This window comes from Cebidichthys violaceus, unplaced genomic scaffold, assembly GCF_023349555.1.
Source record: "Cebidichthys violaceus isolate CVI_PGR_0920_01 unplaced genomic scaffold, fCebVio1.0.p SCAF_53, whole genome shotgun sequence".
NCBI classification, from domain to species: domain Eukaryota; kingdom Metazoa; phylum Chordata; class Actinopteri; order Perciformes; family Stichaeidae; genus Cebidichthys; species Cebidichthys violaceus.
Window position 1 is genome coordinate 68,250 of NW_027176739.1, and position 17,418 is coordinate 85,667.

General features: G+C 49.2%; 3 protein-coding genes and 2 non-coding genes across 5 annotated transcripts; 3 read left to right on the forward strand and 2 right to left on the reverse strand.

Moving 5' to 3' along the window:
* Positions 1-627: 627 nt before the first annotated feature.
* Positions 628-10,232, forward strand: fam53c (family with sequence similarity 53 member C). Its single transcript, XM_068731664.1, has 5 exons — positions 628-915; positions 3,484-3,825; positions 4,855-4,912; positions 5,102-6,105; positions 6,249-10,232. Exons 3-5 carry the CDS (start codon positions 4,906-4,908, stop codon positions 6,549-6,551), a joined length of 1,314 nt encoding a protein of 437 aa, XP_068587765.1. The 5' UTR covers positions 628-915; positions 3,484-3,825; positions 4,855-4,905; the 3' UTR covers positions 6,552-10,232.
* A 126-nt stretch (positions 10,233-10,358) lies between these two features.
* LOC137888292 (heat shock protein beta-11-like) lies at positions 10,359-11,351 on the reverse strand. Its single transcript, XM_068731665.1, has one exon. It carries the CDS (start codon positions 11,273-11,275, stop codon positions 10,652-10,654), a length of 624 nt encoding a protein of 207 aa, XP_068587766.1. The 5' UTR covers positions 11,276-11,351; the 3' UTR covers positions 10,359-10,651.
* A 408-nt stretch (positions 11,352-11,759) lies between these two features.
* On the reverse strand, positions 11,760-11,832 carry trnaa-agc (transfer RNA alanine (anticodon AGC)). The gene has a single exon. It is a non-coding gene; the product is annotated as a tRNA-Ala (tRNA).
* Positions 11,833-13,062: 1,230 nt separating this feature from the next.
* LOC137888330 (early growth response protein 1-like) lies at positions 13,063-15,881 on the forward strand. The gene is made up of 2 exons (XM_068731710.1): positions 13,063-13,567; positions 14,075-15,881. Exons 1-2 carry the CDS (start codon positions 13,372-13,374, stop codon positions 15,172-15,174), a joined length of 1,296 nt encoding a protein of 431 aa, XP_068587811.1. The 5' UTR covers positions 13,063-13,371; the 3' UTR covers positions 15,175-15,881.
* Positions 15,882-16,798: 917 nt separating this feature from the next.
* On the forward strand, positions 16,799-16,871 carry trnav-cac (transfer RNA valine (anticodon CAC)). Its single transcript has one exon. It is a non-coding gene; the product is annotated as a tRNA-Val (tRNA).
* The last annotated feature ends 547 nt before the right edge of the window (positions 16,872-17,418 follow it).

Below are 17,418 nucleotides of genomic sequence, written 5' to 3' on the forward strand. Positions count from 1 at the left end.
CGCCTCTCTGCAGGCTGTTGTTGTCACTTCATGCTCTGCTGTCTGGATCGGGCTCCAGCTCGTCCTGCTTCACCTCCTGGTTCATGGGGGGGGGGGGGGCTGTCCTTTGTGTTGTGAGTTTTCTTTTACTTTTCGTCTCAATTTGTCATTTTTGTGCTGCTTGAGTATCGAGAGCGAAGCTGAAAAATTCTTTAATAAAGATGTAAATAAAGGTAAAGCTCCGCCTTCTTCTTCAGATACAAATACATCATACAGATACATCATCCAGATACAAATACATCATACAAATACAGATAATTTACATGGTTTCAGTATTTCAGGAGGTAAATAAAATAAACAATTATAATATTAAATGAACAGAAGATAAAAAGCTGACATCAGATGTGAAGATAAATATTAATACATAATAACATGTATTCTCTCTTTTAATAATGTAGGCAGTACATCTAGAGTACTACAGGTACAATACTGAGGTACTTCTCCTTCCTCCTCTCTCTCAGCTCCTCATTTTCCTCTTGCTCTTCCTCCCCCTCCTCTTCCTCTCCCTCAGTCCCTCTTCCTCCTCCTGCTCTTCCTCTTGCTCCTCCTCCCCCCCCCCCCCACACCTCCTCCACCGTAAATGTTATTTATGAATGCCTCCCGCTCACGGGCGTGTGCACACAGACTCCTTATTATTATGATTATGATGATGATGTTCTAATGGTTCCGCCACACTGGACCGGTGATTATAACGGACGCTCGCCTCGTTGCGGACCTTAAATCCGGGACTTTAATTCATTGTGGTCGGTGGTGGTGCTGACAGCTCCGGTGCTCTTTAAATAATAATACTGGGTCAATACACACCGAGGGCCGTCTACCAGCCGACGGAGCCGAGCTTCAAACACCGACACCCTGCGGAGGTTGTTGCCGGATAAGGTAAGCTGCCAGCCGGCTGAAGCGTGAGAGAAAGGAGCGCTTGTTTGTGTTGGTAGCTAGCTAACGCACCGCAGCCTCCCGCAGTGTTTTCCTCCTCACACGCCGCTCCTGAGCGCTCACAGGCCGGCCAGACGGTATCACACACATCCTCCGGCGTTAGCGCCGTTAGCGCCGCTGGTTCTAGGATGCGAGTTAGCCTGAGCCAGAAATAACCTCTCTCGGGTAGAAGCTGACGTAGGGACGATAAAGCAGAACAACCTGGGTGATATTTACCGGGTTTGTTTTGCAGCTAACGCGGCAGTAGCTAACGTTAGAGCTAACGCGGCTGTAGCTAACGTCAGAGCTAACGCGGCTAACGGTTGGCAGGTCAGTCAGCCACCGTTAGCTCGCTTGCTTCTGCCCCTGGATTCATCCAGACAGGCGGCCAGTGTAGCTTCTCCGTTAGCCCCGTTAGCCCCGCAGAACCCCCCCACCCTCCTCTCTCTCAGACCGGCCCGATCACCCGGGAGGCAGCGAGTCTGTCTCGGCGTCGGAACAATCTTCATCATCCGTTTTGTTTCAAGGGAGCAAAATGGCTGAATTTATTGTGCCGACCTTGAAAGTAATAACGAGTTGACATATTATTTATAGCAAAGCTAACCGTTCCGGTGATGTAACCGGCCTGCGTTAATACCACGTATCTGAATTATTTTAAGTATGTAGAATAACGACATTCACACATGTATTGTGCTCTCTAACGGGGGAGAAAAAAACACTTCTTCTGCGTGTTAGCATCCCTCGTTGGAAACAATGGGATCTGTTAGCCACAAGCTAGCAGCAGCCAGTCCGGCATCAGACAGGCTGCACAGTGGGCCTCCTGTCATCACCAAACACTGAGCCAGTCTTCAACCACGTGATTAACCCTCCCAGCAAGACCAGTAGCACCAGGAAGACCAGCAAGATCAGTAGCACCAGTAGTACCAGGAAGACCAGCAAGACCAGTAGCACCAAGAAGACCAGTAGCACCAGGAAGACCAGTAGCACCAGGAAGACCATTAAGACCAGCAAGACCAGTAAGACCAGTAGCACCAGGAAGACCATTAAGACCAGTAGCACCAGGAAGACCAGTAGCACCAGGAAGACCATTAAGACCAGCAAGACCAGTAGCACCAGTAAGACCAGGAAGACCAGTAGCACCAGGCAGACCAGTAAGACCAGTAGCACCAGGATGACCAGTAGTACCAGTAAGACCAGCAAGGCCAGTAGTACCAGTAAGACCAGCTGTATGAACTAAAGTACAATAACATTTGGTTGTAATCACTTTAAACAGATCAGGTTCTTGTTAACAGCAGTATTCTTTACACAGTATCAGTTATATTTCTTGTATAATATATATAGTTTATGAAATCAACACAACAAAAGCAATGTGTGTTGAAGTACTATTCTATGAATAATGTAAGCCTGAGTGAATTGAACAGACTGGAGTGTGTAGTACGTGTTGTGTAGTCCAGATACCAGGAGACTAAACCGTGTTGTCTGTTCACTACAGCTGTATGAACACTAAGTAAACTGACTTTATGTGATTTAACTGCAATAAACGGACAAAAAGGGGACGCCGAAATAACTACATAATGATGGCGATTTGTAAATTTGTATTTGTTTTGTTAGTTTTCTCCACAAGACAAACAAATAACTTTTAAAATACTAGTTTTCTCAATGGAGCTCAGATCGATCGGTGCTAGGCTAAGCTAACATTGTAGCAGCTCCATCAACACTCAACATAACGTCATCGAGGCGTAAAACGGCAACGTCAATTCATTGTTTGTATGTATGTATGTATGTATGTATATATATATACACCGTATTTTTCGGACTATAAGGCGCACCGGATTATAAGGCGCACTGTGAATTAATGTGTCTGTGTTCACACATAAACCGCACCGGATTATAAGGCGCATTAAGCAAAACAACACAGTCCGGTAAATCAAACTTTATTCAACTCAGTTGTAACAACAAATACCGGTACAGAAAAAAAATGATTCCAGCTTTCGTGAAAGCTCGGACAACGGTTGCGACCGATGGTTACTTGTTGTGCTTATTGATCGATTTTGACTTTTAGTTTAGACATTACATTCCTGTTACGGGGCCGATCAGGTAGTGACACAGCGTACCGTAATGCTCTGAATATCCATTGAGCGGAGCGGCTTCGTTGCTTACCAAAGTCGTACTTACATATTTCGGCAGATTTTTGAGCGCATTGTACCACATAAAATCGATCAATAAGCACAACAAGTGACCATACATAAGGCGCGCTGGATTATAAGGCGCACTGTCAATTTTTGAGAAAATTTAAGGATTTTAAGTGCGCCTTATAGTCCGAAAAATACGGTGTGTATATATATATAGATATATATATATATATACACACGATAACGTTATTATATACCTTCAGCCAGTACTCGTGTTCACTGAGCAGAGCCTGAAGGCATCATGATGTAACTGAAGTGAACCTCCGTTGGTTAGCCGTTAGCGGTGCTGCTAACGTTACTAGCTCTCCTCAACACTCGTGTGTCTCTCCTTCCTCTCCAGGTGCGCTGCCGGCTGCAACAGCTGACTTGACAATGTCCTTGTGAGAGTGGGCGGGGCTACCTGGCCCTGAGGTAAGGAGGAGGAGGAGGAGTCTCAGCCCTCAGCCCCTCCCCCCCTCTCCTGCGACGGACCGATCGGCCGGACACCCTAAAACACCGGCTGTGGCTGTCCCCTCCCTCCTCTTGTTCCTCCTCCCCTCTCCCCCTCGCTCTCTCCCTCTCCTCCCCCGTCTTCCCCCTTGGCCCCGCCCCCTGCCACCATGTTGTGGTCACGCTGTTGTTGGAGAGCCTGAGGAAGCAGACTCTGGAAGGTGACCCTGCTCCGCCAGGGGATTTCTATCTGGTGAGTTCCAACAGGATCGTTGTAGAGCGGCGCGAAGGATTGTCATAGAACGGCGCGAAGGAACGTCGAAGAACGGCATGAAGGAACGTCGTAGAGCGGCACAAAGGAACGTCGTAGAGCGGCGCGATGGAATGTCTTAGGGTGCCGCGAAGGAACGTCTTAAGGCTTCGCGAAGGAACGTCTTAAGGCTCCGCGAAGGAACGTCTTAAGGCTCCGCGAAGGAAGGTCGAAGAACGGTGTGAAGGATCGTTTTAGGGCGCCGCGAAGGAACGTCTTAAGGCTTCACGAAGGAATGTCTTAAGGCTCCGCGAAGGAACGTCGAAGAACGGTGTGAAGGATCGTTTTAGGGCTCCGCGATGGAACGTCTTGGGGCGTCGCGTAGGAACGTCTTAGGGCGCCGTGAAGGAACGTTGAAGAACGGTGTGAAGGATTGTCTTAGGGCGCCGCAATGGAATGTCTTAGGGCGCCGCAATGGAATGTCTTAGGGCGCCGCAATGGAATGTCTTAGGGCGCCGCAAAGGAACGTCTTAAGGCTCCGCGAAGGAACGTCGAAGAACGGTGTGAAGGAACATCTTAGGGCACCGCGAAGGAACATCTTGGGGCGGCGCGAAGGATTGTCTTGGGGCGCCGCGAAGGAACGTCTTGGGGCGCCGCGAAGGATTGTCTTGGGGCGCCGCGAAGGAACGTCTTAGGGCGCCGCGTAGGAACGTCTTAGGGCGCCGTGAAGGAATGTTGAAGAACGCTGTGAAGGATCGTTTTAGGGCTCCGCGATGGAACGTCTTAGGGCGCCGCGAAGGAACGTCGCGAAGGAACGTTGAAGAACGTCGCGAAGGAACGTCGAAGAACGTCGTGAAGGAACGTCTTAGGGCGCCGTGAAGAAAGTCCTTGTCTGTGACATTTCAAATGATCATTTTTAAAATGATAAAATTGTATATTTGTTTGTTTTTATTCAACATCTACGGCTCCTTTGAGTTTTTAACATTTCCTTCAACACAAATAAAATGTAATTTTCTGTTAAAACTCTTTTAGTCCCTGCTGGACCCGAAAACCCTCGCAGAGTGCTGGCCCCCAGATGGCTTGATGCCTGGTGAGTGTTTCACATTCAAGGGCTGCGAGTCAGTAAATTACAACACAATGATCCAAATGTGTTCAGCAGAGAGATCCTGACTCTCGGTCTGTAGTTTGGGTAAAACCCTGAGAAACACTGGATCCTACATTTCCCATGATGCAACTGAAAAGTAAATAAAGTAATCGTGTTTGTGTTTGTTCCTCTCAGAGAGCAGCTACTGGCAGCTCTGCCCTCCCTCCAAGTCCGGCCTGCAGGGGGGGTTACTGAGCTCTAGTTTCCCCCCCTCCCCCGTGCCCCTGGTGCCCTCAGATGCTCACCTGCAGGAGGGGGGCGACCCCCTGGACGGCGCCCCCCCCTCTCACCTGCAGCAGCACCGGCCTCTGGCCCCCAGCACCTCGGCATCTGAGCTGTCCCTCCCCGGGGCCCCGACGGCCCCCCCCCTCGGCGGCCCCGGGCCCCCACCGCCCCCTCCCCCTCCCCCCAAACGGCACTGCCGCTCGCTGTCGGTGCCCGAGGACCTGTCGCGCTGCCGCTACACCTGGCGGCCCAGCGCCTCGCGGGTCTGGACTCCCGTCAGTCGCCAGCAGTGTCACGGGGGAGGGGTCACGGCGGGGGGAGGGGTCATAGGGGTGAGCGTGGCGGGGGGAGGGGCCTGTCCGCTCCGCGCCCCCAGCTCCTCCCTGAACTCGTCGCTGCACTCCTCCTCCAGCCCCACCTTCTTCAGCCTGGCGCTGTCTCCGGACTCCCCGCTGCCCTGGAGCTTTCCGTGGGACCCCAGCGAGGCAGCGGCGGGGGGCGGAGCCTGTTGCTGCTTCTTCCCCTCGCCCTCCTCCTGCTCCTCCTCGCCCTCCCCCCTACACCCGCCTCCCCCTCCTCAGAGGCGTTTCTCCCTCTCCCCCGTGCTCATCAGAGACTCGGCGGCGGCGGCCTCCACGTTCCTGCCGCCGGCGCCGCCTCCTCCGGTGCCGAGCCAGATGTCGGCGCATCCGCCGAGCTGCTCGGCCGTGTCGGCGTCGGGCGGCCCGGTTCCCGCCTCGCCGTCCTCGGCCTGCAGCACGCCGTCGTCTCTGAGGCGGAGTCTGCCGCCGCAGCTGCCGCGCTGCCACTCGCAGCCCTGCGACCTGCTGCTGCTCAAACCGGGTCTGAAGAGACGCCGGGACCCCGACAGACCGTGTGCCAGACCCGTCCTCGACTTCACCAAGATGACCCAGGTACCGTTCTGCTGAAGTTCTTTAAGCTCCTTTTATTTTCATGGCTCTTAATGAGGTCAGAATCCGACGTGTGTTATTTTGATCTCATCACTTCTTCTTCTTCTTCTTCTTCTTCTTCTTCTTCTTCTTCTTCTCTCCTGCAGACGCGCAGCATCGACCCTCAGTGTCTGGAGCGCGGCGGCGGCAGGCTGGCCTGCGGTGACGTCTTCATGGGCATGGAGTCCTTCATGGGCGACTTCCGGGGATCCTGCTCGCCGGCCGAGTGCCTGGGCAGGACCAGCATCGGGCCGCTGAGCGAGAGCGACGAGGAGTGCCGCGAGGAGGACGACGAGGAGGAGGAGGACGACGGCGAGGAGGAGGAGGCGCAGGAGCGTGAGGCGGCGCAGCAGGCCGTGTTCGAGAGGGATTGTACAGAACTGGACTTGAACTTGATAGAAGAAAACTGAGGCGTTTGTAAATGGAAGGGTGTTCTCTTGTTTCTGTTGTTTTGGGTTTTTAGTTTTTTGGATCTGAAGCCCCCCCCCCCCCCCCCCCCACGCACCGCCATCGTCTCCTTCACACCGCGCCTCCTTGCCACCAATCAGCAAGGCTCTCAGGAACAACGCCTTCTCTCATTGGGTGAGCTGAACGCTGACGACAGCGATGATGTGACTGCCGGACGGTGAAGACTGAAGGAGAGGAAGTTTAGCTTAGCATCGCGCTAACTCACCAGGTACCCGAAGACCCGTCCAGGTGTCTTCCAACACGTTCAGCGGTCCGACGAGGCCGCCGCGCTGCAGCGCCAAACCTCACAACGCCATCGCCACGAGTAGGTCCTTACACCGCGACACCAGAGAAGAAGAATAATAATGATAATAATGATAATTCATGACAGTAAACATCAGAATCAATCAGCGTTCATTGGAACAACTTTGTTTATATCAGGAGATAGTTCAGATCGATCAATCGACCACACACACACACACACACACACACACACACACACACACACACACGCGGTCATGTGACTGGGCGTGGCGATGCGTTCAGGTTGGCTGCTGATTGGTGTCGTCGTCCTGTCAGACCTCACTGAGGGCAGGTAGCCACTGATGCTGTTGTCCACCTATTGGTGTGTGTGTGTGTGTGTGTGTGTGTGTGTGTGTGTGTGTGTGACATCACGAGCTCCTGGTGGTCATGTGACTTCAGATTGAATCCAGATGATGTCATTTATTTATTTATTTATTTATTTATTTATTTGATTGTTTGTCTCACAAACGTCTCGTCTCCATGATGCCGTTAAAGCACCACAGAAGAAGAAGAGGAGGAGGAAGGCTACAGCCTCTTCTTCACCGCTCATGTTTTCAGATGCTTTTGATTCACACCCTCACAGGAAACACTTTTATTTTGAAATCACAGGATAAAGAAACTAGTAAAATCCTTAAATAGTGTTCTATACTTCATAGAAGAGGTTCACTCTTCTTCTCTGGGTTTAATCTGGATGCTGAAGATTCACAGAACCACCAGGTGACCAAGTGACAACCAGGACGTCCAAAAGGTTATTTTATGATTTTTATTTAAAATATATTCTCCCAGTTTCTGCTTGAGTCACTAGAAGAAGAAGAAGAAGTTGAAGGTCTGAACCACACGTTTCCTGCTGAGAATCATTCTCCACATTCCTGCCGATGCTTTCACACCCTCATTTAAATCATCCGTCACAGTCTGCGTTTGATTTTTGATTTTCGCCCCAAAGCATTCTGGGATCTTCCTTGGCTCGTGCCGCACCCTTCCACCAAGTTTCATGTGAATCGAGTTTGTAGTTTTTTACAAAAATCCCGCTGACAAACCGACGACGTCAGCTCCTTAGTGGAGCAAGTAAAGGTCTCTTTAGTGATGCGTTCAAGGACACTCAGACATCCGAGAGTTGACATGTCAGCCGCTGATTTAAAAACGCATCTAATGGCGACGTCAGAGACTGAAACCAGGGAGACAATCGACAAGTTAACAGGAATCCGTTAGAAACAAAAACACATCTTTGGTCGGTTCAGTTCAGCAGAAAGACTCTCAGGCCTCGGATGTCCAAATGTCCCTGAATGTACCAAAGAGTAAAAGAGTTACGATTCAATACATTTTGATTGAAGATTAAAGATGTCTAAACGTCGGCTGTGATGGATCGTCATGTTAACGTTTCATGTGTTGGTTTCACTTTGCCTCTCTTAAAGGAACAGTTCAATTTTAGAAACACAGTTTCATGTTTGTTAGCCTAGCTTAGCATAAAGACTGGGGGACCCCTGCCTCTAACCAGACTCCTGTCAGGTGACGTGTTGAACATCTCGCTCTGAGAGGAAGACGATGAGACTATTTATTAAAGTGTTGGACTGCTCCTTTAAGACGAGAATAGTTAGCTCTAAGCTAGCTTGTTAGCTTCACGTGTTGTCCACTAAAAATAGAAACAGGTACAGTCTTCACTTAAATTTACAAAACAACTACATTTAAAAAACAAACCAGAATGTCTCCATAACACACATATACAAACACAATGTTCCTGTAACACACACATACAAACACAATGTCCCTGTAACACACATATACAAACACAATGTCCCTGTAACACACATATACAAACGCAATGTCCCTGTAACACACGTATACAAACGCAATGTCCCTGTAACACACGTATACAAACACAATGTCCCTGTAACACACATATACATATTGTCCTTGAAACACACATGCAGAACATGTCCATTTATACACATGCACAGACACACACAGTTTCCCTGTAACACACCTACCGAACACGATGTCCTACTAACCCACATATGCATGCAAAGTGCCCCTGTAGTACACTTGCAGACTACAGTGTCCGTGTAACACATATACACACACACAGTTTCCCTGTAAGACGTGTACACACACACACACACACACACTAACACACACACTGGTCTTATAAGACCCTTAAAAATACTGTCCCTTTAACACAAATACATGACACATTATCCCAGTATCACACATGTACACACTCGGTGCACCTGTAACACACACACGTCCCCGTAACACGTTTACACATACAGACACACACACACAATGTCCCCGTAACACACATTTGCACACACAGTGTCCCCGTACTACACTCAAACGAGCGCCCCTCCCCCTCCTGGTTCGTTGGTTTGTTTCTGTTGATCGCCCCATAACGCCCGACATAAGCCTTAACTGAACATATTCTATTATTCTGTAAATCAAAACGTTAAAAAGAGAAAAAAGAGAAAAGACTAAACTACCGATGAAGAAGAAGAAGAAGAGGAGATGTGTACCGTAGCTGTTGAACTCTTAGTCCCTCTGTTCATTACTTTCTGCTGTTTTTTCTTAATATTTCTAATCTGATGTCTGAGCGTGACGACGTGTCGGCGATGAACGCATCGTGTTTTAAAAGATAAAAAATAAAAGAGCTCGAGGACGGAGGAGTCGTGTACAAAGTTAGAGAGACTCGGACGTCTCGTCTTTTAGAAATGTTTTTTATTGTATGTGATTAAAAAAAGAAAAAGAAAAAAAAGAACAATGACGACATGGCAAATTTGAAAAGCAGTTTGTGAATAAATTAAGTTTATTGAGAATTATTTTACAAAGAAAGGAAAAAAACTGGTGTCCTGTGTTTTTATTGTGCTCAAGTCAAATGTTTGGTCACAACTTTATTAGTATAGAACATTGAAAACAAAGACAGTCGACCAAAATACAACTGAATAGAAGAAACGCCACGTAAACACAGAAGAAGAAGAAGAAACGCCACGTAAACACAGAAGAAGAAGAAGAAGAAGAAACTCCATGTAAACACAGAAGAAGAAGAAGAAACTCCACATAAACACAGAAGAAGAAGAAGAAACTCCACGTAAACACAGAAGAAGAAGAAGAAGAAACTCCACGTAAACACAGAAGAAGAAGAAACTCCACGTAAACACAGAAGAAGAAGAAGAAACTCCACGTAAACAGAAGAAGAAGAAACTCCACGTAAACACAGAAGAAGAAGAAGAAACTCCACGTAAACACAGAAGAAGAAAAAGAAACTCCACGTAAACACAGAAGAAGAAGAAGAAGAAACTCCACGTAAACACAGAAGAAGAAAAAGAAACTCCACGTAAACACAGAAGAAGTCATGACTCTATGAGCATGAAGTCCCAATCCCCCCCATGACCTCATCCACCAGGTCCCCCCCCCCAAGACCAGGACCCCTCTGACTCAGACTCTCGTCCTCTCACAGATACACATCTTTAGACTCGTTTCTTTATCATATTGTGTCATATTTTTAAACTGTCACATTATTGTTTATTGTTTGTCAACAAATCAACAAGCCGCGTGTCAAACAGTTTACATTTAAGACAAAAAGAAGTTAAACTGAGTAACATCAATTGAATGACATGAATGATGATAAAGTGACATATTGTTTTACTGAGTCAACATGAGAAGTGACTTTGTTTATGTTGAACGAAGAAGAATCAAAGTAACGAGTCACAGAGTCATAAATATTTAATATCAGTTCATATTTAAAGACAGACGAGACGCTTCACTCCGATCACTTCTCAGCAGGGCTGCTCTCTGACGAAGAGGAGGAGGAGGAGGAGGTGATGGAGGAGGTGAGTCTGATGGGCACCAGCCTCTCTTTCCCATCATGCAGCGCTCTCTCCGGGGGGGCCTGGATCTGCAGCCGTCCCCCCACCAGCGAGCAGGTGACGGCCTCGTGGTCGACGCCGTCCGGCAGCTGGAGCTCCTTCATGAAGTCCTGACAGCAGGAGGAGGAGCAGGAGGAGTCCTGCTTCCTATCCGTCTGGCCGCTCACCCTCAGCTTCCTGCCCACCTGTTTGACGGACAGCTGCTCCGGGGAGAACGCCTGTGTGTCCAGACTGAGGGCAAAGCCGCCGCCCTCCCTCGCCAGCCCCTGGACCGCCATGGTCTCAAAGGCCCCCCTCCGGGACCAGGTCTGGTCGATCTCCTCGAAGATCCTCCGGTGCAGCCTCTCCATGTGCTCCGTGCTCCGCCTCATCTCCAGCAGGAGGCGCAGCACCTCCCGCTCCACCAGGTGGAGGAGCGGCCTGGTCTCGGGCCACAGGCTGCGGACCGGCCAGACCGGGTCCAGGTCCAGGTCCAGTAGAGACCGCGTAGTGAAGGGGGACGGCTGGAAGACGCTGGGACACAACATGCTGCTGCTGGAGGAGTTTAGACTGAGAGTGAGACGGTCTGCTGTTTATATACACACACACACACACACACACACACACACACACACACACATAGAAAGTTCCAGCAGCATTACAGTGTGTGTGTGTGTGTGTGTGTGTGTGTCACAGTCTAAAATAATCAGCTGTTCATGACTCAACATACCGACCGTCTCAGCTTTGTTCTATTTCTGCTGCAGAACTCTGTCATCATCTTTATGAAGGAGTGAACACACACACACACACACACACACACACACGCACACACATATCTGATCAGTTTACTCCTTCAAAGGCATCAGTGTGGAGAGAGGAGGTTTAAGGAGGCTACAGAAGGAGGAGACTTCAGGACATTTTAGGAGTGAGGAGGCTTTAGGGGGAGTAAGGAGGCTACAGAAGGAGGAGAGGAGGAGGCTTCAGTGGAAACCTTTGTCTCACTGAACTCCAGTGTTTGTCTACTAAAAGACTTGGAGGATACGGGCATCGATCCCGCTACCTCTCGCATGCTAAGCGAGCGCTCTACCATCTGAGCTAATCCCCCTGTGATCACACGAGATCTCTGAGCAGATACTAAAACTACTAAAACTACTAAGCGCTTCAGAGAACCTTTACGTTTATAAAGCTCTCCTCGTGTGTGTGTATATATATGTATATATATTTATTTATCATAATATATGTATTATCCATGTCAACACACTGGTAGTATTTGAGCTGTGTTATTGTACTTTAATCAAAATGTAGTTTGAATTTTTACTACTGGTACTTAAAATACATGTATCTGATAATACTTGTGTACTTTAACTTCTGACAGAGTACTTTTAGACTGTGGTACTTTTACTGTATTTCAGCACTGAGCACCTGCTCTGTCTCTACTGAACAGAGTACTTGTGTCTCTACTGAACAGAGTACTTGTATCTCTACTGAACAAAGTACTTGTATCTCTACTGTACAGAGTACTTGTGTCTCTACTGAAGCGAGTACTTGTATCGCTACTGAACAGAGTACTTGTGTCTCTACTGAACAGAGTACTTGTATCTCTACTGAACAGAGTACTTGTATCTCTATTGAACAGAGTACTTGTGTCTCTACTTGTGTCTCTACTGAACAGAGTACTTGTACCTCTACTGAACAGAGTACTCGTGTCTCTACTGAACAGAGTACTTGTACCTCTACTGAACAGAGTACTTGTGTCTCTACTGAACAGAGTACTTGTATCTCTACTGAACAGAGTACTTGTGTCTCTACTGAACAGAGTACTTGTGTCTCTAGTGAACAGAGTACTTGTACCTCTACTGAACAGAATACTTGTGTCTCTACTGAACAGAGTACTTGTACCTCTACTGAACAGAGTACTTGTGTCTCTACTGAACAGAGTACTTGTGTCTCTACTGAACAGAGTACTTGTGTCTCTACTGAGCAGAGTACTTGTGTCTCTAGTGAACAGAGTAGTCTGACCGGATTAACACCCAAATAAGGCTCGAGGAAGTGATGACGCGTGCTGGCCGATCTCCATATGTGACGTCAGGCCTAAGAACCTGATCCGGGCCGTGACGTGTCTCCGGGGTTATTTCCGGTCATGGCGGCTCTCTGCTCTCCGTTAACCGGTCGCAGAGTTCGGTCCGTCAGACCCGGACCGGGAGTCTGGTGGACTCTACCGGATCCGTTCACGCGCCAAAGACCAGCAGCAGGAGCAGAGCTGCAGAGAGCAGCAGTGGGGGGGGGGGGGGGGGCTGCACGCGCTCACCGCTCTGCCCAAATATGGGCTTCCCTCCGCACCATATTAGGGAACGTACGTCACGCAGGAGTCTTTATAAAGCCGGAGATCCCCGAAAAGAGAGTGACACTCTCAAGTTCAACAGCACGTGGAGACACCTGCCCGGTCCGCGCTGGTTACTCTCCCGGTGCTGACTCAGCACCAAACACCTGCGGTGGAGTATTATCTTAAACCGGAGCTTTCCACCCTCTCCGCGTGGACTTCCTCCGAGCAGCAGCAGCAGCAGCAGCAGCCCGGACAGAGCGCCTCCCCGCCGGGCTCATCGGCTCGGTCCTCCCGCAGGAACAAGCTCGGAGCTCCTCAGAGATGGCCGTGTCCGCCCTGCAGGTCTCGGACCCTCTGGCCGGACTCCCCCCCCCCCCCTCCCCGCTGGACGGGTACTACTCGAAGCTCGAGGAGCTGCAGATGCTGCTGCAGAACGCAGCGGCGGGAGGCTCGCTGCTGGCCGCGTCGGCGGCGGAAGGAGCCGGTCTGCTGAGCGTGGAGCCCGGGGAGTACGGAGGTGAGGAGGAGGTCTAGAGGAGGAGGAGGAGGGCTGCTTGTTTAGAGTCAGAAGTGAATAAAAACACCGTAAAAGTTTCACATTTTGATGAGAAATATGCAGAAATAAATAACTTTAATGAGTAAAATCACATGTTTATTTCATAGACAGAAAGTCCTGATTATTATTATTATTATTATTATTATTATTATTATTATTATTATTAATGCATTTAAAGTGAATGAACTGTCATGATGCTTGTTCGGGTAAATACTCTATTATTTATTATGATTAATTAATAATTAAACTTCATAACTTAATAACAGGTCAGTGAATGCTTACTATATGTATTATATTTAATAAATCATATTTTGTTATATACGTTATGAGTTGAACACTTCCTGTTTCTCTGTTACAAACTAAATGAGAGGTGAAGTTCTAACAATGACGTCATCTTTATCTGCAGCCAATCAGAACGCCGCTGTGTCTCGGGTGATAACTTCTTCTTCTTCTGTGGTTCTCCCTCAGACTCTCTGTCAGACCTGGACTTGCACAGCCTCCCCCCTCTGGCCTACAGCGGTCGCTTCAGCTTTGAGCCCGCCTCCAGCGGCGGTCTGTGGGCGGAGCCTCTCCTCAGCCTGTTCACGGGTTTTGTCAGCGTCCCCCCCGCGTCGTCGTCGGCGATGTCGTCCCCGCCGAGCTTCAGCTCCGTCCAGATCGGCTCCGGCGACGTCTCCTCCGTCTTCTCCGCGACGCCGACGTACACGTCCGCCTCCGGCTCCGACCTCCTCCTCGCCCCCCCCCACGCCTTCCCGCCGCAGGGCCCCCCCCCCGCCTACCCGGCCTCCAGGCCGGGCCTCCGGGCGGCGCAGATGCTCCCCGACTACCTCCTCCCGCAGGAGGGCGGAGAGCTCGGCCCGCTCCGGGACCAGAAGCCAGCGAACCCTCCGGCGCTCACGCCGCTCTCCACCATCAAAGCCTTCTCCTCCTCGCAGATCCGGCCCCGAGGCTCCGCCCACCGGGCCCGGCGGCTCGCCAAACCCGGCCGGGTCGGGAGGTCCCCCGCCGGCGGACGTCAGTGCGAGACGCCGCCGCGCGAGCGGCCGTACGCCTGCCCCGCCGACGGCTGCGAGCGCCGCTTCTCCCGCTCCGACGAGCTGACCCGTCACGTGCGCGTCCACACGGGCCAGCGGCCGTTCCACTGCCGCATCTGCATGCGCAGCTTCAGCCGCAGCGACCACCTGACCACGCACATCCGCACGCACACCGGCGAGAAGCCGTTCGCCTGCGCCGAGTGCGGACGCAAGTTCGCCCGCAGCGACGAGCGCAAGCGGCACGCCAAGATCCACCAGAAGCAGCGGGACCGCAAGACCTCCTCCTGCTGCTCCTCCTCTGCTCCCATCTCCATCGCCAGGCCTCCCCCTTACTCCTGCTCCCCTCCCACCTCCTCCCCTTGCTCCTCCTACTCCTCCCCCTCCCCCGCTCACAGCTCCCCCTCCCCGGCCGCCTCCCTCTTCCACTCCCCCTGCTTCACCTCCTCCTCGCCGTCCTCCCACCTCTACTCCTCCTCCTGCTCCTCTCCGGTGGGGAGTCCTCAGTCGGAGCTCCTCGGGTCCAGCGTCTGCTGACGGACCGGAACTCTGAACCTTTAAAACCAAACTCACACAAGGTCAGCAGCTGATTGGATGTTTTCACTCACTGGCTGCTGCTTCTTTTTGAGCCTGTTCAGCCACCGTACAGGAAGTCAGGAACTAAACCTCCTCATACCTCCTGTACCTCCTCTACCTCCTGTACCGACGGTCAGAGGAAAGGGCTGAATGTACAGAGACGATGAATGAGTGAGTGTACATGTACTACATGTAGTACACTGTACATATGAGTACTTTTGTAAGTGTACATATGAGTACTTTTGTAAGTGTACATGATGAGTACATGTAGTACAGTGTACATGTACCTACTGAGTAGGTTTCTGGGACGTTGACATGATTTTATACGCGTTTCCTCTGAGAGAATAAAATGTCTCAAACACTGTTGGTGCTTTTTATTCCACACTGATCGTCCATGTGATGAAGACCATGTGATGAAGACCATGTGATGCTGGGTGAAAGCTCCTCAGTAAGAGGTCCTTGAGCAGAGGTTGTTGGTCAGCTTGTATTTCTAAGGAGGACTCGGGGGTTTTGTAGCATCGGCAGTTTCATGACTGTGGCTGAAGAAGACCATGTTTTGTGGTGGAAAGCTCCAGAACAAGCAGCTAAAGGGCCATGATCAATAACCAAGTGAAAAGATTCAAACTGATACCGATGATCACATCACTGATTAAAGAGTAATGAATTCATTTATTGTATTTGTTAAATATTTGTATTTAATGCTTAATAAATAGATATAGATATATTTCATTCTTTTTTATAGAGTATTTTAATACGTTTAAATAACAGTTGTTTTTAGGAAAAAAATCTAATGTGAAAGTCAGAGTTTAAAGGTGCAATCAGGAGACACACACACACACACACACACACACACACACACACTCCCTCTGTAGCCTACTGGCACAGTAAATCGTGTGTGTGTGTGTGTGTGTGTGTGTGTGTGTGTGTGTGTGTGTGTGTGTGTGTGTGTGTGTGTGTGTGTGTGTGTGTGTGTGTGTCTCAGCCAATGGGATCAGACTCTGTCACCAGCAGCTCTCTGGAGGAAGAACAACAGCCTAAATATGGAGTTTCCTGTCACTGCAGCGGACGTCCTGACGCCCAAATAAGGAGCTTCCTGCTGGCCGAACCCTCTGCTGGCGGGTCGCCCGGGCTGTGTGTGTGTGTGTGTGTGTGTGTGTGTGTGTGTTGGAGTGAACCGAGCTGTGACGTAGTAACCAGACGGACAGGGACGGCAAGTCGGACAGGAGTGTGTGTGTGTGTGTGTGTGTGTGTGTGTGTGTAACAGAACTTTAGCTTTAACTTCATGATGCAGTACTCTACTACTAATGTACTCAGTAGTACATAGAGTATTTAAACTTTAGCTATGTGTGTTAATAATAACAACAGGCTTTGATTGTGAGTACTGAGTACTTTTCAGTACTTCTGAGTACTTTTACTTATGATAATTAGGTACGTCTTGCTGATTATACTCTTGTACTTTTCCTTAAAAGTAGTATTTTGAATTTGTCAGCTTCGTTCATGTTGATTCGTTAAATGATAATCATTCACGTTCATTTATCGTCAGTGGTAAATACGTATACCGGGTCACGTGACATGATGTGCATCTGTTTCCGTAGTGTAGTGGTTATCACGTTCGCCTCACACGCGAAAGGTCCCCGGTTCGAAACCGGGCGGAAACATTAATTATTCTTTTCAACACATTTATAATTATCTATCGAGCTTTTAATTCAACTTACTATTTACTCGAAAAGTCGTTAAAATGCTTCGAAAACACTGAAGACAACAAAGAGACAGTAAATATAAACCTGCTTAATGCTGACAAACCTCTTCAATGACAAAGAGAGGAAAGGAAGACATGTTCAGTCTGCAGTAAAGAAACAAAAGCTTTATAACGTTTGTTAGCTCAGTTCTATTCAAACAGAAGCTTAATAGATGCTTACAAACGTCTCTGACGACAGAAACATGTTCTCCTGAACTCTCCTCGTTCACTCTCTACTTCTGATCACTGTGACTGTCATATACTTATGACCACTGAACGGGTTAGGGGGCGCTGTTTCCCCCTGAAGAAACCCCGTTTCACTTTAAATGACAGAACAATAAAGTTTTATGATCGACCAATGGTCGAAAACAAAAAAAGTACACAGTGAGAAGTACAATATGTCCCTTTGAGATGTAGTACAGTAAGAAGTACAATATGATGTAGTACAGTAAAAAGTACAATATGTA